This window comes from Ranitomeya imitator, chromosome 3, assembly GCF_032444005.1.
Source record: "Ranitomeya imitator isolate aRanImi1 chromosome 3, aRanImi1.pri, whole genome shotgun sequence".
Lineage (NCBI taxonomy): Eukaryota > Metazoa > Chordata > Amphibia > Anura > Dendrobatidae > Ranitomeya > Ranitomeya imitator.
Window position 1 is genome coordinate 783,982,501 of NC_091284.1, and position 27,378 is coordinate 784,009,878.

General features: G+C 45.6%; 1 protein-coding gene across 1 annotated transcript in view; it reads left to right on the forward strand.

Moving 5' to 3' along the window:
• The first annotated feature begins 1,468 nt into the window (after positions 1–1,468).
• CUL5 (cullin 5) overlaps positions 1,469–27,378 on the forward strand; it is a 99,423-nt gene continuing 73,513 nt past the window's right edge. Inside the window, exon 1 of the mRNA XM_069759141.1 lies at positions 1,469–1,555. Within this exon, the coding sequence (XP_069615242.1) occupies positions 1,532–1,555 (24 nt within the window). The 5' untranslated portion in view covers positions 1,469–1,531. The remainder of the gene's footprint in view (positions 1,556–27,378) is intronic.

Consider the following 27,378-nt stretch of genomic DNA (forward strand, 5'->3'; position numbering starts at 1 on the left):
CAGCTGACATGTACCCGCAATAGCGGCGGGTGGAATTGCGATCCACCTGCCGCTATTAACTTGTTAAATGCCGCTGTCAAACTCTGACAGTGCCATTTAACTAGCGCTTCCTGACATCAGGCCGGAAATGTGCGCATCGTTGACATGACAACCAGAGGTCTACTGAAGACCTCTATGGTTGATGCTGGATTGCTGTGAGCGCCACCCTGTGGTCGGTGCTCATAGCAATGCAGCAATTCTACTACATAGGGGCGATCTGAGCATCGTTCATATGTACCAGAGCCGATCAGGCTATGCCAGCTTCTAGCCTCCCATGCAGGCTGTTAAAGCATGACAAAAGTAAAAAAAAAAAAAAGTTAAAAAAAAATAAAATATATAAAAAAGTTTAAATCATCCCCCCTTTCAAAATAAAATAAAAACATACACATATTTGGTATCGCCGCGTTCAGAATCGCCTGATCAATACAAAAAAAAAGGATTAATCTGATTCATAACGCCAGAATTACGTATTTTTGGTCGCGACGACATCGCATTAAAATGTAACAACGGGCGATCAAAAGAATGTATCTGCACCAACATGGCAATCATTAAAAACGTCAGCTCGGCACGCAAAAAATAAGCCATCACCCGACCCCAGATCACGAAAAATGTATTGTAAAATTGAGCATTTTTTTAAGCAAACGTGGGAATTTTTTTACCACCTAAAAAAAGAACCTAGACAGGTTTGGAGTCTACAAACTCGTAATGACCTGGAGAATCATAATGGCAGGTCAGGTTTAGCATTTAGTGACCCTAGCAAAAAAGCCAACAAAAAACAAGGGTGGGATCGCACTTTTTTTTTTTTTTTTTGCAATTTCACCGCACTTAGAATTTTTTTCCCCCGTTTTCTAGTACACAACACACTAAAACCAATGGTGTCGTTCAAAAGTACAAACTCGTCCCACAAAAAAAAAAAAAAAGGTCCTCACACGGCCATATTGACGGAAAACTAAAAAAAAAGTTATGGCTCTGAGAAGAAGGGGAGCAAAAAAAGAAAACCCGAAAAAAGCTCCGGTCACTAAGGGGTTAAGAATATATATATATATATATATACATATATACTTAATTCCTATTCCGGGGCCTCATTGTCCTTCATATCCTGCCCGCAGGCAGCATGGTGTGTCTGAGGAGCTCCTGGTCCCTTCTGCTGCTTACTATGTCCTGCCAATTGTGGCGCTCCGGGGAGGACGCCCTCACAGAACCAACTCCTGTCCTCTCCACACGCAACTATGAACGACCGCACCGCGCGGAGCTGTAACTTCCCGCCCAAACAGCGAGTTGACGCTTTTATATACTTTGGCCCCGCCCCCAGCGATCCCCCTGACCAATGGTAAACCGAGTTATTCTAACATGACAGCGGATCGTGCTAACGCAGGCGGAGACGGAAGTCACGTGCTCCAGAAACTTGTGTCGTAATCTATGGACGTCTCGCGGGATGTGACGTAAGCACGGAGATCTCGCGGGATCCGGCGGGAGGACAAGTTCAGGGAACATGGCGACGTCTCATCTGTTAAAGGTAAAGAGCCCTCCCCCCGGTGTGCGCTGCTGCTCCCCGGTCACCGCGGTGTGGACGCGTTCTCCGGGCTGTAGTGACGGCCGCTGCCGGGCGGCGCCTTGTCTGAGCGCTGTCACTGCTCGCAGCACCGGCCGGAGCCGCACACACGGGTCTGTGTCCCGCAGTGTGTGAACAGAGCCGGCGTGCAGCAGGGCGGACAGTGCCCGGAGGTCACGGTCCGGGCCGTGTGCGGGGAGCTGTCAGCGCTCCTGTGTGATTGCTGAGCCGCTGTCCTGTCCTCTGCAGCTCCTCCTGGAAACCTGGGGATAAATGGACAAGTGGGAGGTACCCTACGCGGTCACCCACTGTCCAATCACTGCTGGAGCACTGACAGGATGGTGACGCCCGGATGTTACTGAATTCACACTTTTCCAGGAGGATGAAGAGAGGAAGGTCACATCCCATTCTGTACAGAGATGCCGGGGACTCGGTGTTTGCTGAATGAGACACATCGGGCCCGACAGCTCCTGGGGCCGCTCCCAGAATTGTGGGGGTTGATGTGTTGGGGTCCTGGAAGCAGATTGTTCCCGAGGCAAGAAGTGCTTATATTCTGGTGGTCGCCCCCGGACGGCCCCTGCCGGGCACTGGGTGTAACTAGAGCTGGGGCCAATCGTTTCTCAGGAGCCGGACCGTCATCTGTGGCTGTAGGACGGGAACCATGAGGAAACCTCCGGCCTCCGCGATCCCCAGGTTTTGTGAATAAATAGCTCAGCGTGATGATGTGGTGGTCACTGGGGCGCCATGATGATGATGATGATGTGGTCGTCGTCACTGGGGCGCCATGATGATGATGATGTGGTCGTCGTCACTGGGGCGCCATGATGATGATGATGTGGTCGTCGTCACTGGGGCGCCATGATGATGATGATGATGTGGTCGTCGTCACTGGGGCGCCATGATGATGATGTGGTTGTCGTCACTGGGGCGCCATGATGATGTGGTCGTCACTGGGGCGCGATGTGACGCCAGGCCGGCTAATGAAAGGAGTTTTGGATGCCATCAGGGATGAGGCATGTCTCGGGTACCCTTCCTACGGCCACAGATCACTGTTCTGGCCGATGATCCTGGATCCTAACAATCAATTTGCTCCAACTTTTATTATAATATATTGAAAAATAAACACTTTGGCCTGATCAGAGACGGGAGAATCTATTTGTACGATTCTGCTCCGTCAGCGAGGTCGGTAGTCTGTGGACCCGGGAGCCCGGTGACTATTTACCTCCTGATTCTTTGATTTAGCCGGGATGCCACAATGTTGTTTTTGTCACTCTGTGTCCCGGGAATGTCGGGATATTGGAAGATTCTCAGGCCTTTGTCCAGCAGTCACAGATTCCTGGTCTGTTTTTTTTTTTTTTTTAACTCTAAACCTGATAGTGAATTCATGCTTCCCGAACCTCCAACCTAGTGCATCAGACACTCTGCATTATTACAGCCGTGTATGTGATACGTAACAAATTATATTGTGGTACCGTGTTAGCCAGAAATGTCAATGTAAATACTTTAATGCCCAATAAAATAGAATTATTCTTACCGTTAATTCGGTTTCTAGGAACCTTCCACGACAGCGGTACTGGAGGATGTCTCCCCGCCCTAATGGGGGACAGGAAACACAGAGGTTAAATACCCTCCCCTTCCTGCCACCTCCAGTGTTTTTTCTGGACACAGTAGTATGTATAGTTACCACTTAAGTGCAGGAATCATCCAATAAAATTATCAGATAGGGAGGGAAATTAGTGCTGTCGTGGAAGGTTCCTAGAAACCGAATTAACGGTAAGAATAATTCTATTTTCTCCAGTCACCTTCCACGACAGCGGTACTGGAGTAGTACCAACAAATAATTTCTAGGGGGGGACAACCGCCTGCAGAACTGTTCTGCCGAAAGTTAAATCCCGGTTGAAATCAAGCCTGTAGTGCCTGGTGAACGTATGTACTGATGACCAGGTGGCAGCTCTGCAAATCTGCTCCGTAGAAGTGTCACCCCTCTCTGCCCATGATGTTGACACCGACCGTGTAGAATGGGCCTTTAGCGATGGAGGAGGTGGTAACATAGTAACATAGTTAGTAAGGCCGAAAAAAGACATTTGTCCATCCAGTTCAGCCTATATTCCATCATAATAAATACCCAGATCTACGTCCTTCTACAGAACCTAATAATTGTATGATACAATATTGTTCTGCTCCAGGAAGACATCCAGGCCTCTCTTGAACCCCTCGACTGAGTTCATAGTAACATAGTAGATTCTGGGATGAGTATGCCAGAGATATGGCTTGTTTAATCCAGTTGGCGATAGTATTTTTCGTAGCCTTTGTTCTTCCCGGAGAGTTGAATGAAGAGATTTTGGTCAATCCTCCAACTCTCTGTTTGTGAAAGATAATGTAACACCACTCTGCGGCCATCCAGAGTGTGGAAGGACTCTTCCTTCACATTAGAAGGATCTGGGTAGAACGAGGGCAACACTATGTCCTGACCTCTATGAAAGTCTGATGTTACTTTAGGTAGGAAGGTAGGATCTAGACGCAGGATTATACTATCAGATGTTACCCTTAAGTAAGGCTCTTGTATGGATAGGGCATGCAGTTCTCCTATCCGTTTGGCCGAGGTAATAGCCACTAAAAAGACCGTTTTTAGGGTAAGAACCTTTAATGAAATATGAGATAAAGGCTCAAAAGGATCTCGAGTTAGACTCTTAAGGACCAGATTAAGGTCCCAAGGAGGAGTATTGTTGAGAACTCTGGGACGGATTCTAGTTGCTGAAGTAACAAAGCGCCTGATCCACCGATGTTTGGCTAGATCCTGATCGAAATAGGAGCTAAGTGCTGAAATTTGTACCTTTAAGGTGTTAGGCTTAAGACCCAACTCTAGACCCTTTTTCAAGAAGTCCAGAATTTTGGCAATATTTGGATGAAATGGATCAGGAATGTCTGGAAGATACCACGATGAAAACCTCTTCAGATTTTGGCATAAATGGCATTTGTTATGGGTTTTCTACTGTTCTGGAGAGTATGAATTACTCCATCTGAGAGACCTCTTGCCTTTAGTATCTCGGCCTCAGAAGCCATGCTGAAAGATTCAATCTGTGAAGGTTTGGATGCAGCAATGGACCCTGACGAAGAAGATTTTCCTTCTGAGGTAGACACACTGGACCTTCCTGGGCCATGTCTAACAGGGCGCTGTACCAACTCCTCCCTGGCCATGTTGGCGCTATCAAAATCGCCGTAACTCGTTCCGATCGGATCTTCTGTAGAGTTTTCGATATTAATGGGATCGGAGGGAATGCATAAACAAGGTCGAACCTCCATGGGTGAGAGAACGCATCCATGCCCAGTGCTCTGTCTGTCATATTTAAGGAGAAATAAGTTCGCAGCTTGGCATTCTGACTGTTGGCAAAAAGGTCCACCTCTGGGATCCCCCATCTGGAAATCAGGGAGAGAAGGGCCTCCTGGTCCAGACACCATTCTCCTGGATGCACATCCCTTCTGCTCAAGAAATCTGCCTGGGTATTGGCTGACCCCTTCAGGTGAATTGCTGAGATAGAGAGAACGTGTCTCTCTGCCCAGAAAAAAATGTTTGAGGCTAAGGTCTTTAGTTTCCTGAATCTTGTGCCTCCTTGATGACGAAGGTATGCTACCGTGGTCATGTTGTCGGAATATATTCTGACATGGTGTCCTTGAACAAGGGAGGATGCAGCTCTTAATGCTTCTTCTACTGCTTTCAGTTCTGTGAAGTTTGAAGAGCTTGCTCTGATGTCTGGGCCCCAGGTGCCCTGGAAATGGGTTCCCTCGACTATAGCTCCCCATCCCCTTTGACTGGCATCCGATGTTAGTGTCTTTAGTGGGATCTGATCCCAACTGACCCCCTTTTGGAGGTTTCGAACCCGTAGCCACCATGCCAGGGATGCCTTGACATGATTGGGAAGGCAAACTCTCTTGGAGAGAGAACTCTGCTGACCGTCCCAGGATGATAGGACATGGGTTTGGAGGATTCTCGTGTGGGCTTGTGCCCAAGGTACCATCTGGATACAAGATGTTAGAGATCCCAGCACAGACATGGAATGTCGTAGAGTAGGAGCCTTCAGGGTTCTGAATGCCGTTATCTTCTGTACCAGATCGAGTTGACGTTCTCTGGGCAGAAAGGATCTCCTCGCCTCCGAGTCCAGAAGGACTCCTAGGAACTTCTTCCTCCTGGAGGGATGAAGGTCCGATTTTTCTAGATTTGGGATCCAACCCAATGATTTTAGGATTTCTAGAGACCTTGTTAAGTCGGCACTGAGGCGGGAGACTGAGGGAGCGACAATGAGAAGATCGTCTAGATAGGGTACTATGCAGATCCCCTGAAGACGGATGAATATAATGGCTTCTGTCATGATTTTTGTAAAGACTCTGGGTGCTGAGGCGATTCCGAAGGGAAGGGAGTTGAACTGATAGTGAACTATCTCCCGATCCTGAGATATTGCAAATCTTAGGAACTTCCGGAATTCTGGATGGATTGGGACGTGGTAATAAGCGTCCCTCAGATCTACTGTAGCCATCACCCAGTCCTGTCCTATCAGAGGGATCGCTGTCTTGACCGACTCCATCTTGAACCTTCTGTAGGTTATTACTTGATTCAGGGGCTTCAAGTTGATTATTATTCGGTGCTTCCCCAAAGGCTTCTTGATCAGAAACAGATGGGAATAGTGTCCTCTGCCAATTTCTTGCTGAGGTACTGGGGAAATTACTCCTTCCTGGAGTAAGTTCTGTAGGCCGGAAAGGAATGCGCCCTGAGGGCTGAGACTCTGTAATGAGGTTATCCTCATGTGATGAGGGGGAGGGCTCTCGAACTCTAATTTTAGTCCATTCTGAATAGTGTCGAGTACCCACTGGTTCGACGAAATGGACCTCCACTGGTTGATAAAGTTCGAGAGACGCCCCCCAACGCCCTGGGCGTAGTCACTGCTTTTCTGGGGTCTGCTGGGACTGGGGAACCAGGATGTTCCTACCTTTCCCCCCTTTAGGATAGCTCCAGCGTCCTGATTTGCCTTTCCCTTTGAATTCCCGTTGGAAGGGTTGCTCTTTTGAGGGACGAAAAAAACGTTTCTTCGGATTTCTCTGTTCCGGAAGCGCTTTCTTTTTGTCCGTTGCTTTATCCAGAATATCATCCAGGGCCTGCCCGAACAGATAGCGGCCCTGAAAGGGAATGGCACATAGTTTTGTTTTGGACGTTATATCCCCACTCCAAGACTTTAGCCATAGAGCTCTTCTGGCTGAGTTAGAGAGAACTGCTGATTTGGCAGCCACTCTTACGGACTCTGCCGAAGCATCGGCCAGGAAGCCCGTAGCTTTCTGGAGAAGCGGGAGAGAATCTAAGATTATTTCCCTAGATGTTCCCTGGGTAAGGTGGTCTTCCAGCGTGCGGAGCCAACGAAATAGGGATCTAGCCACGCAGGTGGACGCAATGTTTGTTTTAAGGAGATTGGTAGAAGTCTCCCACGATCTTCTTAGTAAACTCTCCATTTTGCGGTCCATAGGGTCTCTGAGTTGGGAAGAATCCTCGAAAGGGAGGGTTGTCTTTTTTGACACTCTAGAGACCTGCACGTCTACCTTAGGGGTATCCCACAGAGAGACATCTCCATCGAGAGAAAAACGATTTTTAAGTTCAGAGGGAACAGAAAGACCTTTTTCAGGTGATTCCCATTCATGAAGGATGAGACTCTGTACATTCTCATGTATAGGGAACCCTTTTAATTTTTTAGGTTTCAACCCACCGAACATCTCATCCTGCACCGATGGCTTCTCCTCCTCCTCCTCAACACCCATTGTCCCCCTGACCATACTGATTAACTCCTGTATGTCCTCTGAGGAAAAATAATATTTTTTACTCTCCTCTCTGGGGGTGGAAGTGGAGCCCTCATTCTCCCACAAATCCTCCGAGCCGGAGGAATGAACTTCACCAGAATCTGAATCAGAAGTAACCGCCGCCGTTTTCCTTTTTTTAGGAGGAGGTGGCGGAGGTAACAGAGACTGGGAAAGGGCCGATACCGAGGATTGCACTTCCTGTTTAATGAGGGATTTAATGCTCTCAAACAAGGATGGCTGTTCTGAGCGAATTATTTCATCGGTGCAGGGCTGGCATAGTCTCTTCTTGTAAGAAGAAGGTAGTTTTGATGCACAAACACCACATTTACGATCTTCCGATTTTGTCTTGGAAGATCTGTCCTTCCTAGGGGCAGAGGCCTTGTCTCCCTAAAAAAGAGAGAGAAGGGGACTAAGTATATGGCACCCTAAGGAATACAGGGATAAAGGGACCTTAACCCACTACTCACAGTAGGAGGGAGGACGCAGGGCTCGGCAGAAGCAGAGATAGATCTGTCACCCTCCATGGTCAGTCAGCACTGTAGTCCAGTCAGTCAGACAGGGGGCCTTACCTGGAGGTGACTACCAGGGTTAAATACCGTGGAAGTTGCGTCCCATGTTGTGCTCCTCCTCCCGGTCCCAGGCGTAGGGGAAAGACCGCTATGCCGCCAACAGAAACTGCAGTCCGACGCGCGTGCGTTCCACCTCTGGAACGCACATGCCGAGAACCGGAAGTTCGGGTACTTCCGGTTCGCGCGTCCACTGTTTCCGGCCATGAGGAAAGGAGGAAATGCCGGGGAGCCGCGCGGGGACCCCGGCCGCACCACACCGCTCCGCTTTACTCCCGAAGGAGCGCGGGAGGAGCGGAGAAAGGGTCCCGAGTCCGCACCATGTGGGGAGACGGGAGCAGCGCCGCAGGGAGGAGACATCCCGACCCAGGCTGCCCGGCTAGGTAAGACCTGAGTGCTCCGATCGCCGGCCACGGCAGCACTACCGCAGGACCTCTTCATGCCCCAATAGGGGACAGGAAAAACACTGGAGATGGCAGGAAGGGGAGGGTATTTAACCTCTTTGTGTTTCCTGTCCCCCATTAGGGCGGGGAGACATCCTCCAGTACCGCTGTCGTGGAAGGTGACTGGAGAAACACAAGTTTGCCGTCTTGGTCTCATGATGTGAAAATGTGAACAGTCTGAGGTGGAGGACCGTTTAATACCAATACCCGTAGGTTGGAGGTATCCCAGTCTCCAGCAGCTGTTCCCTAATGATGTGACCTCAGTGAGCTGGAGCATTGTTGTCCTTGAAGATGAGATTAGGCCTGTGTTAAGGTACCGTCACATTAAGCGACGCTGCAGCGATATAGACAACGATGTCGATCGCTGCAGTGTCGCTGTTTGGTCGCTGGAGAGCTGTCACACAGACAGTTCTCCAGCGACCAACTATGCTGAGGTCCCCGGGTAACCAGGGTAAACATCGGGTTACTAAGCGCAGGGCCGCGTTTAGTAACCCTATGTTTACCCTGGTTACCATTGTAAATGTAAAACAAAAAAACACATACTTACATTCCGGGGCCTGTCACGTCCCCGGCGTCCGTTTCCCTGCACTCCTCCTGCATCCTGTGTAAGCGCCGGCCGTAAAGCAGAGCGGTGACATCACCGCTGTGCTCTGCTTTACGGCCGGTGCTGACACAGGATGCTGGAGGAGTGCAGGGAAGCGGACGCAGGGGGACGCGACAGACACCGGAATGTAAGTATGTAGTGTTTGTTTTTTTTACATTTACAATGGTAACCAGGGTAAACATCGGGTTACTAAGCGCGGCCCTGCGCTTAGTAACCCGATGTTTACCCTGGTTACAAGTGAAGACATCGCTGGATCGGCGTCACACACACCGATTCAGCGATGTCTGCGGGTGATCCAGCGACGAAATAAAGTTCTGGTCTTTCTGCTCCGACCAACGATGTCACAGGATCCAGATCGCTGCTGCGTGTCAAACACAACGAGATCGCTATCCAGGGCGCTGCAACGTCACGGATCGCTATCGTTATCGTTCTAAAGTCGCTCAGTGTGAAGGTACCTTTAGTGCAGAAGCACAATAACTGGATTAATGATGTTATTCAGGTAGTAGGGTGTTGTGAATTCTGTTGTCAAGCTCACTCCTGTGGTCATGAATGGTACTTCGGCTGGTTCTGTCCATGGGGCTGCGGCTTCTGAGTTTCCTTCCACAGGTGACGAGGTTAATTCGTTAGCTGGCTGCTCTATTTAACTCCACTTAGATCATTGCTCCATGCCACCTGTCAATTTTCCAGTATTGGTCTAGTTCACTCCTGGATCGTTCTTGTGACCTGTCTTCCCAGCAGAAGCTAAGTTCCTGCTTGTTTTTCTTTAGTTTGCTATTTTTCTGTCCAGCTTGCTATTTTGATTTTTTATCTTGCTTGCTGGAAGCTCTGGGATGCAGAGGGAGCGCCTCCGCACCGTGAGTCAGTGCGGAGGGTCTTTTGCGCCCTCTGCGTGGTCTTTTTGTAGTTTTTTGTGCTGACCGCAAAGTTACCTTTCCTATCCTCAGTCTGTTCAGTAAGTCGGGCCTCACTTTGCTAAATCTATTTCATCTCTGTGTTTGTATTTTCATCTTTACTCACAGTCATTATATGTGGAGGGCTGCCTTTTCCTTTGGGGAATTTCTCTGAGGCAAGGTAGGCTTATTTTTCTATCTTCAGGGCTAGCTAGTTCCTTAGGCTGTGTCGAGTTGCATAGGGAGCGTTAGGCGCAATCCACGGCTATTTCTAGTGTGTGTGATAGGATTAGGGATTGCGGTCAGCAGAGTTCCCACGTCTCAGAGCTCGTCCTATATTATTTGTAACTATCAGGTCATTCCGTGTGCTCTTAACCACCAGGTCCATTATTGTTCTTACCACAAGGTCATAACAGTAGGGGCTCCTCACTGTACCATTCACAAAGTGTAGACCAGTTGGATATTGTCTAGACACACCTGCCCACACTAACACCACCACCAAAGGCTCATGTGGTGACAACAGTGGCTGATGCATAGCGCTTTCCTTGACGTCTCCAACATTGTTGGCGGCCAGCGTTTCTGTTCGTCGTGAATCGACTTTCATTAGTTAACAGCACTGAGGCCCGCTTGTCCCTCTTCCAGCCTAGATTCCCCCTGTTCCTGGTGGTGTGGTCAGGTACCCTTTCAGGTCATTTAGCACACTGATCTAAACCATTTCGAGTGGTCTGACGTGACACTTGGATGCCTCTAACCTGTGCCTGGAGTTATGTGGCATTCGTCATCCGGTTTGGGAGGACATTGTTCACAATGCAGCGGTCCTTAGTGTGGGATGTGGCCAAAGGACGTCCACTTCTCTGCCTTTCTGTGACTCTTCCAGTCTCTCTCTCTGTTGCACCCTTCTGACTCTGTGACACTCTAAGTTCTGTGGCCACTTTTGTCTGAGAACATCCTGCTTGAAGCCTCACAATGGCGAGATACTGTGATCAATTGTTAGGTGTCATCTTGGTCTCATGATGTCAAAATGTGAACAGCCTGATGATGGCGGTCTAACACCAATTGTAATTGAACCCTAAAATTTATTGGCCGATTCATGGATCAAGCATCTGTTCTGAATTTTGCCATTATGCTCCTTGTTAGAGAACAGCAAGTTGTGCAAGAAGTATTGAAACACTGAACAGTTGGACACGTGCATCCAAAAGTTTAGAGCCAATCACATTAATTTCACCTTTGAAAGGTTAGTGTGCATTTTAGGTTCATCCTGAAATTTTTACCCAAAAGCCAGATACCCCTAACTTTTTGTGAATAGTGTATCTGAGATGACTAGTCCAATGCAGGTCCTTTAGCCGCCCCTAGACTGATCGTTCCCTATGAGCGAGACCGATCTATGTCTGAGACACTGCTGGGGACCTGCAAGGACTGGTCATCTGAGTTTCATAGCCCCCTCTGGCTTCTCAAAGTCTACCCTTTGATACACCACAAAGTCTCATAGTAAAACATGCACAACGTCAGTAATGCAGCCAGTATATGATTATTTCTGTGCCTGACTTGGGCAGCATGACTTAACTTTACCAAAAAATTATGTAGTTATGCCGGCAATGGCTGCATGATGTTCCTCCATAACCACTGGACACTTGTCGCTCGGGTGTCATATATCAATGCTGCCTGCAACCTTTGGATGACGTAGATGTGATTCTGGAGGAAGTTCCTCTACGAAACGTTCACATTTTGTGGAGTTTTTTTTGTTATTCATGTCTGTCTCTTTTGGGTGACAACTGATATGGCTGCCACTACAATGGCTTCAGCATGTTATCAGGCCCGCTTTGCAAAAATCCGTCTTGTCTTCTGTTTGAACAAAATCCAGATGATGACTTCCCTCTGTTTTACCATAAATCTCTGTAGGATAAGTCCCCATGCTCCGCATTAGAGAGTCCCATTTTATATCACTAGGCTGTTCCATCTCTTTATAACCCAGGGAGGGTCCGATGTATGAAATCCCCCTAATGCTGTGAGATAAAGGGGTGCACAGCACTGCGCCCCATGTTTAAGGGGATTTCCGGTTTCACAGAACACATCTGAAAACCCCTTTAAGCTTTTATCTTGCAGAAGCTAAGCATTCAGCAGTATGTCTTCACTTTAGAAGACCGCAATGCCACCACTAATTGTCTGCTTCACCTATGTTCTTAAAAAAAAAAAAATGGAAAAAAAAGGTGGATCCAGCTCACTCACAGGGCTCATGTAAAAAATCGGCTAACTTTTATTGAGTTATTATTTAAAAATTGAAGATTACACACAGACATCTCGGATGACACAGCAATGACAGGAGGTGGTGTGTAATAATAAGGCTCTTGTACACTGGTTACCAGCATTATTAACCTGCCCGGTGCCTGCACGTAGTCAGACGCTGCAGAGAGAAAATAAACTTAGTTGTGACTGACACTGGCTCTGCATTGGGGTCCGGCTGTCAGTCAGTGTCGGAGACGTGGTTACACCGCCCCTGTGCCTGGAACCGAACACTGCCGGGGAGAATAAAGTTCATTTTCTCCCCACAGCGTTTGTCCACATGAAGGCACCAGGCAGGTTAGTAATGCCATTAGCCTGCAGGTTAACCGCATAGCTGCAGGTTAATAGAGTTTTTGCTGGTGACTGCTTCCCTTTAAGAATTACGAACATATCCTCGGGAGTGGTGTCCGCTTTCTCGGGAAGCTGTGGGCTCTCGCCCTTGGTTCTCTCAATTTAGATATTGATGAGTTATAAAAAGCGTAGCACAGCTTGAGTGGTCTGTCCCCTATATATTACACTGATAAAGCAGCCCGTTAACTAAATTGATGTCCCCACCCCTTCATTCTCCCAGTTACTGACCCTCTTGAAGGTCATATTGTGTTTGACTTGCCCTGTCTGTGTACTCTTTTGATCCCTTACAGATGACCTCCTACGCTAAGGAAATTAGCAGTGGAATTATTGGTATTTCTCCAACAGGACAACGCATTCTGACATACTGACCTCTAAGATCAAGTTCTCATGATGAGCTTTTGATGCTGAGTATTATCACTGTGAACATAAATTCTCATTGTCTTACAGTTTCAGCAAAATGGATGGGATTTATAGAAATCTCATGCCTACTTTTTTTTTTTTATACTACTTGCGTGTGTTCATATCCAGAACATGTCAATTTCCCTTGCGGTTACGCTAAGAATGCAGATTTTCCCCATAGAGCTTAATTACATGTGGAAACTCTGCAAGTAAAAAAACGCATATTTGGAGTCGGTAAGCGAAACCTCCTACACCGACTCCTCAATTTTCCTGACTCTGACTCCACTGCATTGGTCACTACTGAGCATGTACATAAAGTGCAGCACAGATTCATCTCAACTATGGCTCCACAGCACTGATCACTACTGAGCATGTACATAAAGTACAGCACAGATTCATCTCAACTACAACTCCACAGCACTGGTCTCTACTGAGCATGTATATAAAGTGCAGCACAGATTCATCTCCACTATGGCTCCACAGCACTGGTCACTACTGAGCATGTGCATAAAGTGCAGCACAGATTCATCTCAACTATGGCTCCACAGCACTGGTCACTACTGAGCATGTACAAAACGTGCAGCACAGATTCATCTCAACTATGACCCCACAGCACTGGTCACTACTGAGCATGTACATAACGTGCAGCACAGATTCATCTCACCTATGACCCCACAGCACTGGTCTCTACTGAGCATGTATATAAAGTGCAGCACAGATTCATCTCAACTATAACTCCACAGCACTGGTCACTACTGAGCATGTACATAACGTGCAGCACAGATTCATCTCCACTATGGCTCCACAGCACTGGTCACTACTGAGCATGTACATAACGTGCAGCACAGATTCATCTCACCTATGACCCCACAGCACTGGTCACTACTGAGCATGTGCATAAAGTGCAGCACAGATTCATCTCAACTACAACTCCACAGCACTGGTCTCTACTGAGCATGTATATAAAGTGCAGCACAGATTCATCTCAACTATGACTCCACAGCACTGGTCACTACTGAGCATGTACATAACGTGCAGCACAGATTCATCTCACCTATGACCCCACAGCACTGGTCACTACTGAGCATGTGCATAAAGTGCAGCACAGATTCATCTCCACTATGGCTCCACAGCACTGGTCACTACTGAGCATGTACATAAAGTGCAGCACAGATTCATCTCTACTATGGCTCCACAGCACTGGTCACTACTGAGCATGTACATAACGTGCAGCACAGATTCATCTCAACTACAACTCCACAGCACTGGTCTCTACTGAGCATGTACATAACGTGCAGCACAGAAAGTGCAGCACAGATTCATCTCAACTATGGCTCCACAGCACTGGTCACTACTAAGCATGTGAATAAAGTGCAGCACAGATTCATCTCAACTATGGCTCCACAGCACTGGTCACTACTGAGCATGTACATAAAGTGCAGCACAGATTCATCTCAACTATGACTCCACAGCACTGGTCACTACTGAGCATGTGCATAAAGTGCAGCACAGATTCATCTCAACTAAAAGCAAAGATCCTCAGATCAGGAACAAAACAGACATTTATAGGACATTTCAGAACCTTCTCAAATTCTTATGAAAACATTTACAGCACATCCTGCATTCTACTACTGAACCCAATTTATTGTATAAGGAGTTCGAGATGGTCCATTTTATTCTGACTTCACAGCCCTGGTGGAAGTGGAAAGGCACTAAAAATCCATGTAGTTCACACATGACTATACCAATAAAGTTTTCAAAAACTTAGTACCAAGAAGTATAAAAAAAACAAAGCAGCTCACCAAACCAAATAATTAGGCTACTTTCCCATGATGGTCTTTTGGAGAGTTTTTGTTGTTGCAGATTTTCTGCACATATCAGGTTACTTATGTTTTTCATTGTGTTTTTTTTTTAATTTTTTTTTACATGTATGTTTATCACATCTTTGATTCTGCGTTTCTTGTTTCCTTTTGTTGTCATGTTATAAATAAAGTGGCTTAGTGTTTGATACTTCCTGGTATTTGGCTTTGACAACACTCTCTTGATATGGTCATGTGTGGATTACATGCATCTTTGATGCTTTACCACCTCAGACATGCACTAAAATCTTAAAGGGAACCTGTCACCCCCGTTTTTTGAGATTGAGCTATAAATACTGTTAAATAGGGCCTGCGCTGTGTGTTCCTATAGTGTATGTAGTGTACCCCGATTCCCCACCTATGCTGAGATATAACTTACCAAAGTCGCCGTTTTCGCCTGTCAATCAGGCTGGTCAGGTCGGGAGGGCGTGGTGACATCGCTGGTTCTTCCTCAGCTTTACGTTGGTGGCGTAGTGGTGAACAAGCAGCGCGCGATCTGCGCTGTAATCCCTTGCATCGGTGGGGGCGGCCATCTTCCTGGGGCCGCGCGTGCGCAGATCGAGTGCTCTGCTGCACGGGGTTTCAGGAAAATGGCCGCGGGATGCCGCGCGTGCGCATTAGAGATCGCGGCGGCCATTTTCCCAAAGCCGAGATGCAAACTCGGCTTTGGGAAAATGGCCGCCGCGATCTCTAATGCGCACGCGCGGCATCCCACGGCCATTTTCCTGAAGCCCCGTGCAGCAGAGCACTCGATCTGCGCACGCGCGGCCCCAGGAAGATGGCCGCCCCCACCGATGCAAGGGATTACAGCGCAGATCGCGCGCTGCTTGTTCGCCACTACGCCACCAACCTAAAGCTGAGGAAGAACCAGCGATGTCACCACGCCCTCCCGACCTGACCAGCCTGATTGACAGGCGAAAACGGCGACTTTGGTAAGTTATATCTCAGCATAGGTGGGGAATCGGGGTACACTACATACACTATAGGAACACACAGCGCAGGCCCTATTTAACAGTATTTATAGCTCAATCTCAAAAAACGGGGTGACAGGTTCCCTTTAAGTGCAAGGTGACATTAACCCTTCATTACCCCATATCCCACTGCTACACGGGAATGGGAAGAGAGAGGCTAAGTGCAAGAATAGGCGCATCCTCCAGATGTGCCTTTTCTGGGGTGGCTGGGGGCAGATGTTTTTAGCCGGGGGGGGGGGGGGGGAAGCAGGGCAATAACCGTGGACCCTCTCCAGGCTATTAATATCTGCCCTCAGTCACTGGCTTTCCCACTCTGGCAGAGAAAATTGTGTGGGAGCCCACGCCAATTTTTTCCGCAATTTAACCCTTTATTTTAATATCTATAATATCTACAGCCACCAAATTTAACATACAGACACTTCTTCCATTACTAAAGAGAAATATATAATAATAGAAGGGATGAGATGGTTTACTGTATGTAAACCATGATCATTCAACAAAATGTCCCAGAGTATTACATGGCACTTCCTACATACATAAATCAACGATTCGGAAACTCGGTACGGATTAACCCCTGAGCCCAGAGAAGAGAACCACAATATGCTATTAAAATATCCAAATTTATTTCCAAAAGGTTAAAAGAACAAAACAGGTATGATACTCATAATACGAAATGATACCCGGGGACCAGTATAACACCCTCACTACTGTTATGGAATATATATCACTTTTAAACCCCAGCCAAAGTAAATTCTAAAGCTTGTGAAGGTTGGTAAGTGCGAACAGTCACTGGCTATTACCAGATCTTCCCCATGCATGAAATGAGGATTAATCCTTCAGCGGTACCATGACAGGAAATAACTCGTTAGTTACATTCATATGCAGGCATAGATCCAAAGAGCCTATATTACCTGACAGCTGTGGCACATGGATATATTAAACAGTAAATCCTGTAGCACCGGGTGATTCTGTGTTCCCCTGTCGCCCCAACGCGCGTTTCGCCCTTGGCATCTTCCGGAAGAAGCCAAGGGCGAAACGCGCGTCGGGGCGACAGGGGAACACAGAATCTATCTATCTATCCCCCTATACTATGTGTAGACATTTATTTTAGCTATTCTATTCTAAGCTGTCAGTGTGATTTTACTGTACACCGCACTGAATTGCCGGCTTTTCTATAGAACACCGCTGCGTATTTCTCTCAAGTAACACTGTTGGTCCGTGTGTAATCCGTATTTTTCTCGCCCCCATAGACTCATTGGCGTATTTTTTGCGCAATACGGTGACAAACACAGCATGCTGCGATTTTCTACAGCCGTAGAAGACCGTATAATACGGATCAGTAAAATACGGCAGATAGGAGCTGGGCCATAGAGAATCACTGTACCGTATGCAATCCGTATTTTCTGTACCTCTCATACGTCCGTAATACTCGCTAGTGTGAGGCCAGCCTAAGTGTGTTCTTTGAAATGATCCTTGTTTTAGTCCGTATTCAGGGGACTTTAATTTAATCTATGGCATGTTGTGGTATACTCTGTTTGGACTTAAAAAAAAAAAAAAAAAAAAAAAAGTCCATATTTAATTTGTTGAGAGCTGTATATATTTTCTGTATACCCTGATCGGAAGTTATTGGGTTGCTTCCCTTTGTATATATGTAATATATCTGTTCACCTGTATATTATCACTTGTATATTTGTACAGCACACTCCTTTATTGTATTTGTTTTACAGTGAGGTTTTGAGAAAGACCGTGCCTGGTCGAAACGTTAACCTTGTTGTCCGCAATCACTTCTCTTTTTCTCTGAAAATTATTTGGTGGTGCCTGTACACGTGAATAAAAGCAACTAATTTTTCTACATAAACGCAAGGACTTGAGTGCGGCTGTTTTTCTCCTATTTGTTCTCGAGACATAGTCATTGTCCCATACTTAGACGACTTCCTTATAATAGGGAGATCTAAAACTAAAAAAAAAAAAACAGCACATACTTACATTCTGGTGTCCGTCAGGTCCCTTGCCGTCTGCTTCCCGCACTCAGTGACTGCCGGCCGTAAAGTGAAAGCAGAGCACAGCGGTGCTGTGCTTTCACTTTCACTTTACGGCCGGCAGTCACTGAGTGCGGGAAGCAGACGGCAAGGGACCTGACGGACACCAGAATGTAAGTATGTGCTGTTTGTTTCTTTTTACGCTGGTAACCAGGGTAAACATCGGGTTACTAAGCGCGGTCCTGCGCTTAGTAACCCGATGTTTACCCTGGTTACCCGGGTACCTCGGCATCGTTGGTCGCTGGAGAGCTGTCTGTGTGACAGCTCCCCAGCGACCACACTACGATTTACCTACGATCACGGCCAGGTCATATCGCTGGTCGTGATCGTAGGTAAATCGTATAGTGTGACGGTACCCTAACTCCGATAGAGGACGCATATTATCTAGGGACCTTCTCGATACAGGTGTCCTGGTCCCAACCAGAGAAACATCAGACGTCCAATGTAAGAGAGTTATGGGCTGTAGAAAGAGCTGTAAAACATTTCCTCCCTATCCTTCAGGGTCGTTATACCAGGATTATGTCCGACAATTATGCAGTGGTAGCTTATATCAACCACCAGGGGAGAACAAGGTCCTTTTCCCTTATGGGGGCAACATCTGTCCTTCTCCAGTTAGCAGAACGTCACCTATTGTCCCTCACAGCTCTGCACATAAAGGGTGTCGAAAGCACGAAAGCAGACTACCTAAGTCGCAAAAGGCTAAGGCAGTGAGAATGGTCGCTGAATCCCCGGGTATTCCAACAGATAGTACAGGCCTGGGGCAAACCGGTAATAAACTTATTGGCCACTCCTCACAACAGGAAGGTAGAGGTTCTGCTCGTTAGACCCGAGGGGGAACCCGTTTGCGGTAGATGCCCTTCAAATACCCTGGAAATTCAGTGTCGCTTACGTGTTTCCACCAATAGCATTAATTCCGGTAGTAGTTAGAAAGATCAGAATGGAGCAAGCGAGGGTGATTCTGATTGCTCCATTTTGGGCGAAAAGACCATGGTTCTCCCTCCTAAGACAGATGTCGGTAACCGATCCATGGATTCCACCAGAGGTTCCAGACCTGCTACCCAGGGACCAGTATGCCACTCTCAAGTGAAGGGCTTCCATCTGGCAGCCTGGAATTTGAGAGGGCATTAATAAGCCGGCAGGGATTCTTACCAGGGCTAGTCTCCACCCTGTTGAAAATTAGAAACCGATCACATCAAGAATTTATGGTAGGACATGGAAGAAGTTCCTGGACTTTTTGGGACAACCTTTGGGGGCGAGGCTCCTGTGAGTGCTATTTTTAGAGTTTCTACAAGCAGGCTTACAACTAGGGTTGGCAACCAATATGCTCAAAGTCCATGTATCGGCTTTAGGAGCCTTTATATAATTGTAATTTAGCCTCCAATAGGTGGGTGTCCCGTTTTATTAAATCATGTAGTAGATCTAGACCAGTCGTAATTCAGAAAATTCCCCCTTGGAATTTGAATCTGGTTTTAGAAGCTCTAATTAGGGGTCCTTTTGAGCCTTTGCAAGAATTATCAGCAAAACTTCTCACTCTTAAAACCGTGCTACTGGTAGCTTTGACATCAGCACGTAGGGTGAGTGACTTGCAAGCCCTGCCTGTTTGCCCTCCATACACACAGATATATGACGACAGGGTGGTTCTAAGACCAGATGCGGCTTATCTACCTAAGGTAGTTCTTAAACTCCATAGGAGTCAGGAGATTGTTTTACCCTCGTTTTGTGATAATCCTAAAATTCCAGGAGAGGAAAAATTTCATACACTTGATGTAAGAAAGTCTATGTTACAGTACATATCCTTAAGCAGTCAGTGGAGGAAGGATCAGTCCCTATTTGTAACTTTCCGGGTGGCAGGAAAGGATATGGGGTGTCTTAAAGTACTATTGCTAGATGCATTAGGGAGGCCATTAGCTTATCCTATGCTGCGTGTGGCGCCCGGCCCCTGAAGGCATCAAGGCTCACTCCACCAGAGCTGTGGCTACTTCCTGGGCTGAGAAAGCAGAGGTATCGATTGATCAGATATGTAAGGCCGCTACCTGGTCCTCACCATCTACCTTCTTTAAACACTACCGACTGAATCTATTCTCCTCGACTGACCTTACCTTTGGTAGAAGGGTGCTGGAAGCGGTGGTCCCTCCCTAAGGTGTTCCTTTCTCCAAAAATCTCTCAGGTGTGCTGTCATGGGGGAAGGGAAAACACCAAGGTTACTTACCGGTAGCCGGTTTTTCCAGTGCCCATGACAGCACCTGTATATTTCCCCCCCCCCCTTTTTTCACCCTTTGGTGTGCACTTTTAGCTGGGTGTTTTTTATTTTGTATTATTAATATGATGTGGTGGTAGTTTGCCATGTGTACTAACCAGGGGGCCTCTCATGCTCTGAAAACCAACTGAAGCGAGGGAGAGGTACTGCCCTTTTATTTCAGAAGGTTTCCTGTCCTGGCTGGGCGGATCCCTCTCTCAGGTGTGCTGTCATGGGCTCTGGAAAAACTGGCTACTGGTAAGTAACTTTGGTGTTTCAGAAATGCGTTCGCATGGGGAAAATATTAACAAAGATACTCTTGTGACATATCTGTTGAAAGCCTGTACAGTTCTGAGTAGAATGATGTTTACTTTGTTTCTCTGTCTTTTTTCTAGCCTGAGTTATGAGGAGAAATCTAAAGGGAGGAAACACCGAAATTCACACGTTTTCAGAGCTTTGAAAATCAATTGAAAAAAAAAAATCTACTTTTTTTTTTTCTTTACATTTTGCATTCTCTCACACACTATTACCAAATAACAAAATCTTAAAAGAATTAAAAATATCGAGGTAAAAATCATTGGTTCGCTAGACATGGAATGACCCTAAAATACTTTAGGCTTCTTTTACACTTACTGTTTTTTTGTGGTCCGTTATTGCGGGCCTCATCGGCGCATTTTTCACGGTCCGCCACAATAACGGACCGCAAAAAACTTGCGGATCGACTTTTTTCGGGTTTCCAATACTATGGTAAAAGTATTGGGGAAAAAAAACCGCGTTCTGCAAAACCAGAAGTCACGGTGCACCGCAAAAACCAACTTCAGTTGTTTTTACGGCCCCATTGATTTTCAATGGGGGCCGTGTCTGTAAGCTGTGAAAAAGATCAAGCAGGCTCGATCTTTTTTCACGGCCGTAAATACGGCCCTCAGGGTGCACTGTGAAATAATTGCGGCCCCATAGAAATCTATTGGGGCCGCAAAACCATGGTATGTGTTAAAAAAGCCTTATTCTGGCTGTGTGTGTTTATTTAACCTTTTCACAACTATAGGATTAGTAATGGGATAGGTATCTTATTGACGCCTCTCCATTACTAAGCCAGCTTGATGTCACCTTACAATTCAAAGGTGGCATCAACCCCAAACTATTACCCCATATGCCACTGCTACAGGGCAATGAAAAGAGGGGCTAAATGCCGGAATTGGCGCACCTTACTGATGCGTCATTTCTGGGGCGGCTGTGTGCTGGTGCTTGTAGCTGGGGGAGGGGGGATATCCATGGTCCCTTGCTAGGCTATGAATATCAGCCCGTAGCTGTCTGCATAGCCTTTTCTGGCTACTATAGGGGGACTGCACGTCGTTTTTTTGGGGTCCCCCTATTTTAATAGTCAGTAGAGGATAAATGTACTGCCGCGGGCTGAGATTCATAGCCTGGGAAGATCCATGGGTATTAACCCCTTCTCAGGCTATAAACATCGCACTTCAGTCACTGGCTTTCCCAGCCACGTAGTATATTGCCCAGCCACGTAGTATATTGCCCAGCCACGTAGTATACAGCACAGCCACGCGGTATCTAACACAGCCCATGTAGTATACAACAGTGTGGGCACCATATCCCTGTTTATATAGAAACATATAGAATTATATAGTAGATTACAAAACATCGGGCTTGGTATTATCTATCCATCTATTTATAGATATAACTATTGATAGATAGATCTATAGATCTATCTATTGATATATCTATCTATATATTGAACTACCTACAGTGCCTTGCGAAAGTATTCGGCCCCCTGGAACTTTTCAACCTTTTCCCACATATCATGCTTCAAACATAAAGATACCAAATGTAAATTTTTGGTGAAGAATCAACAACAAGTGGAACACAATTGTGAAGTTGAACAAAATTTATTGCTTATTTTAAATTTTTGTGGAAAATCAAAAACTGAAAAGTGGGGCGTGCAATATTATTATTATTATTATTATTTATTATTATAGCGCCATTTATTCCATGGCGCTTTACATGTGAGGAGGGGTATACATAATAAAACAAGTACAATAATCTTGAAAAATACAAGTCACAACTGGTACAGGAGGAGAGAGGACCCTGCCCGCGAGGGCTCACAATCTACAATTCGTCCCCTTTACTTTTAGTGCAGCAAACCCACTCCAGAAGTTCATTGTGGATCTCTGAATGATCCAATGTTGTCCTAAATGCCTAATGATGATAAATATAATCCACCTGTGTATAATCAAGTCTCCGTATAAATGCACCTGCTCTGTGATAGTCTCAGGGTTCTGTTTGAAGCACAGAGAGCATCATGAAGACCAAGGAACACAACAGGCAGGTCCGTGATACTGTTGTGGAGAAGTTTAAAGCCGGATTTGGATACAAAATGATTTCCAAAACTGTAAATATCCCAAGGAGAACTGTGCAAGTGATCATATTGAAATGGAAGGAGTATCATACCACTGTAAATCTACCAAGACTCGGCCGTCCCTCTAAACTTTCATCTCAAACAAGGAGAAGACTGATCAGAGATGTAACCAAGAGGCCCATGATCACTCTGGATGAACTGCAGAGATTTACAGCTGAGGTGGAACAGTCTGTCCATAGGACAACAATCAGTCGTACACTGCACAGATCTGGCCTTTATGGAAGAGTGGCAAGAAGAAAGCCATTTCTCAAAGATACCATAAAAAGTGTCTTTTTAAAGTTTGCAATAAGCCACCTGGGAGACACACCAAACATGTGGAAGAAGGTGGACTGGTCAGATGAAACCAAAATCGAACATTTTGGCAACAATGCCAAACTATATGTTTGGCGTAAAGGCAACACAGCTCATCACCCTGAACACACCATCCCCACTGTCAAACATGGTGGTGGCAGCATCATGGTTTGGGCCTGTTTTTCTACAGCAGGGACAGGGAAGATGGTTAAAATTGATGGGAAGATGGGTGGAGCCAAATACAGGACGATTCTTGAAGAAAACCTGTTGGAGTCTGTAAAAGACCTGAGACTGGGACGGAGATTTGTCTTCCAACAAGACAATGATCCCAAACATAAAGCAAAATCTACAATGGAATGGTTCACAAATAAACGTATCCAGGTGTTAGAATGGCCAAGTCAGAGTCCAGACCTCAATCCAATCGAGAATATGTGGAAAGAGCTGAAAACTGCTGCTCACAAACGATCTCCATCAAACCTCACTGAGCTCGAGCTGATTGCCAAGGCAGAATGGGGAAGAATTTCAGTCTCTCGATGTACAAAACTGATAGAAACAGACCCCAAGCGACTTGCAGCTGTAATCGCAGCAAAAGGTGCAACAAAGTATTAAGTTAAAGGGGCCGAATAATATTGCACGTCCCACTTTTCAGTTTTTGAATTTTTACAAAAATGTAAAATAACCAATAAATTTCATTCAACTTCACAATTGTGTTCCACTTGTTGTTGTTGATTCTTCACCAAAAATTTACATTTGGTATCTTTGTGTTTGAAGCAGGATACGTGGGAAAAGGGTGAAAAGTTCCAGGGGGCCGAATACTTTTGCAAGGCAGTGTATCTGTTGGTGTAAACATTATTGTTCAATGGAGTATGTAAATGAAGAGGTTGGACAAGAAATGACATCACAATTCTTTTTTTTGTTGTTGTTAAATAATAGATCTTTTTTTTAGCCAACAAAAACGCATACAAATCCGCATGAAAAAAACACATATGAAAATCCGCATCAAATCCGGGCAGATTTTTACCTGCATTTTCTGCCAAGAGAGGAAGAATCTGCAATGTGTGCACATACCCTGGTAGTAAAAACTGACACTAGTTCAAAATGTTAATAATTGTTTTTCTGTGTAATAGAAATTGTAAACGTCTGAATGAGACTTCACAAGTAGTTGAAAATGTTGGTGTGAGAACAGTTGTGGGTCTATCCCCGCAGATCAGACAAGGCAAGTGCTGGGTGGGTCGCGCCCTGGGTGAGCGCCCGTGCACTTATTTATAGACGCGCACAGATCGCATTGCTGAGCGATTCGCTTTGCTGTCTGGTTTCTATTTCAGACATTTCATATCCATGAAGATTTGACACCATATAAGTTTTACATTTTTTTTTCTTTTAAATTTGTGTGTTATATAGTTATGAGTTTTCATTATTAGTAAGGTTTGCGTTTTCAACAAAATATCCAACATCTTGTAACAATTTCTCACATGTTTTTTTTTTTTAAATCTCCCCTCTCATTCAATATGAACCACCATGTCATGGATTATTAGGGCATGTGAACTGATGGGTGGGCATGTTGTGGATTTTCCATACATTTCATTAAAATCTGCCTTTATGAACTGTTTTTTTTTTTCCTATTTTTAACCCCTTTCTGACCTCGGACGGGATAGTACGTCCGAGGTCAGATCCCCTGCTTTGATGCAGGCTCCGGCGGTGAGCCCGCATCAAAGCCGGGACATGTCAGCTGTTTTGAACAGCTGACATGTGCCCGTGATAGGCGCAAGCAGAATCGCGATCTGCCCACACCTATTAACTAGTTAAATGCCGCTGTCAAACGCAGACAGCGGCATTTAACTACCGCATGCGGCCGGGCGGCCGGAAATGACGGCATCGCCGACCCCCGTCACATGATCGGGGGTCGGCGATGCGTCTGGATGGTAACCATAGAGGTCCTTGAGACCTCTATGGTTACTGATCGCCGGTAGCTGTGAGCGCCACCCTGTGGTCGGCGCTCACAGCACACCTGCAATTTTGCTACATAGCAGCGAACAGCAGATCGCTGCTATGTAGCAGAGGCGATCGAGTTGTGCCTGCTTCTAGCCTCCCATGGAGGCTATTGAAGCATGGCAAAAGTAAAAAAAAATGTGAAAAAAATATAAAAGTTTAAATCGCCCCCCTTTCGCCCCAATCAAAATAAATCAATAAAAAAAATCAAATCTACACATATTTGGTATCGCCGCGCTCAGAATCGCCCGATCTATCAAATAAAAAAAAGCATTAACCTGATCACTAAACAGCGTAGCGAGAAAAAGAATTTGAAACGCCAGAATTACGTTTTTTTGGTCGCCGCAACATGGCATTAAAATGCAATAACGGGCGATCAAAAGAACGTATCTGCACCAAAATGCTATAATTAAAAACGTCATCTCGGCACACAAAAAATAAGCCCTCAACCGACCCCAGATCATGAAAAATGGAGAGGCTACGAGTATCGGAAAATGGCGCAATTTTTTTTTTTTTAGCAAAGTTTGGATTTTTTTTTCACCACTTAGGTAAAAAATAACCTAGTCATGTTAGGTGTCTATGGACTCGTACTGACCTGGAGAATCATAATGGCAGGTCAGTTTTAGCATTTAGTGAACCTAGCAAAAAAGCCAAACAAAAAACAAGTGTGGGGTTGCACTTTTTTTGCAATTTCACCGCACTTGGAATTTTTTCCCCGTTTTCTAGTACACGACATGCTAAATCCAATGATGTCGTTCAAAAGTACAACTCGTCCCGCAAAAAATAAGCCCTCACATGGCCAAATTGACGGAAAAATAAAAAAGTTATGGCTCTGGGAAGGAAGGGAGTGAAAAACGAACACGGAAAAATGAAAAATCCCAAGGTCATGAAGGGGTTAAAAAGGCATTGTGTGTGCATACCCGTATACTGCTTAAAAAAAAAAAAGCATTTGGAGAAATTGGAGCTTTTCGTCAATATTTGGTCAGCATGTCCTTTTGTTCCCATCAGCCTTGTAATTGAGATAGATGCGAGTCCCAGCAGCACAAGAATTGTCCCCATTACTGGGATTGGAGGGGAGTATGCCGAATATGCCAATCTTCTCCATTCCTATACAGTGGAGTAATAACTGGGGTGGCACCCGTTTCTGCCAGAAATTTTCGAGTATATCATTTGGATATGCCATAAATACTCGAGATGCAGCAGGCGGACCCCCACAGTGACCATGCGTTTATCACTCGGCGTTTCATATCTTGTGACTTGATCTTGATTTAAATGGGGAGAGGGGTCTTTTTTTTCTTTTTTTTTTTTCCCCCCTCTTCTGGTTTAATATATTTTTCCATATTATAAGATAGTGATGATTTGTCTCAAGGATGTCACTTTGACATATTCATGATACTTTATGGGAGAACCTTTTTAAAAATGGTGGAAAAATTATGTTATTTTTTTCCTCGGTGAAAAATACTTCTAACTTTTTGGAGAAACAAAAAATCAAGCTGAATTCACATTGCTTTTCGATTTGATAAACATCAACAAAGCTCCTGCGACCCATGTTAAAAATAATCATCATACTCCATTTACCCAGTGTTTTTGTTTTGTTGATCTTGTTTTATTTAGTTGTTTTTTTGTTTTTTATTTTAGTTTCAACATGTTTTTATTTTTTAAAGAAAAACCAAGAAAATTTCACAACAAAATCCCACGCAGGGGAATATACATAAGTGTAATCAAATTCTAACATAGCCTTGAAAGCATTTAAACAACACAATTAAACACGCAGACAAAGACAAGTGGTTGAAGAAGACAAGAGGAATGGGGGGGGGGGGGGGGGAGTAAGAGATCCATTACTGCATCAAAGTATCATCAATGGTCAGGTACAACGGGCGAGTCCAAGGAAGTCTATCTGACATTAAGTTGGCCTCATAGTGATAGTGATAAGACTTGGTCAAGATTATTGCTAGAGTTCCTTTCGATCCTTTCGATCCACGGCCTCCAAACTTGATAGTAGGGCTCCCATGAGTCTTCTCTTGTAGCTTGTATTCGTTCACATAGCATGATGGTGTTCATTTTGTCTATTACCGAGGAAAGAGATAGGGTAGTTGTTTTCCATTTCGTTGCAATGTGTAGCTTAGTGGCGAGGAACAGCTGATTGACTAAATTATGGAGTTTGTTTGAGAAGCCAGGGTATCTGGCCCCTAGTAGGAACACCGTTGCTTCTAACTGAATCATCCCACCATAAAGCTCCTCTACGATAGATTTAATCCTTAACCAAAGGGCGGAAACAATCGGACAATCCCACCACGTGTGCTTCAAATCACCCAGGGCTCCACATCCCCTGAAACACCGATCCGATAAGTTTGGGTAGATGGCATGTAATTTGCTCGGTACCAAATATGTCCTATGTAGGAGTTTGATGGATGTTTCAACTAACGAGGTTTGGAGACTACCCTTAGAAAGAGAGCAGCAACATTTTTGCCACTCTAATGGGGACATTATTTTATTAAAGTCTCTCTCCCATTGAATCATATAGTTGAGTTTTACATCCTCTGATATTGTATTTAGGGTTGAGTATATTAAAGAGATAGCTCCCTTGCCCAGTGGGTCAT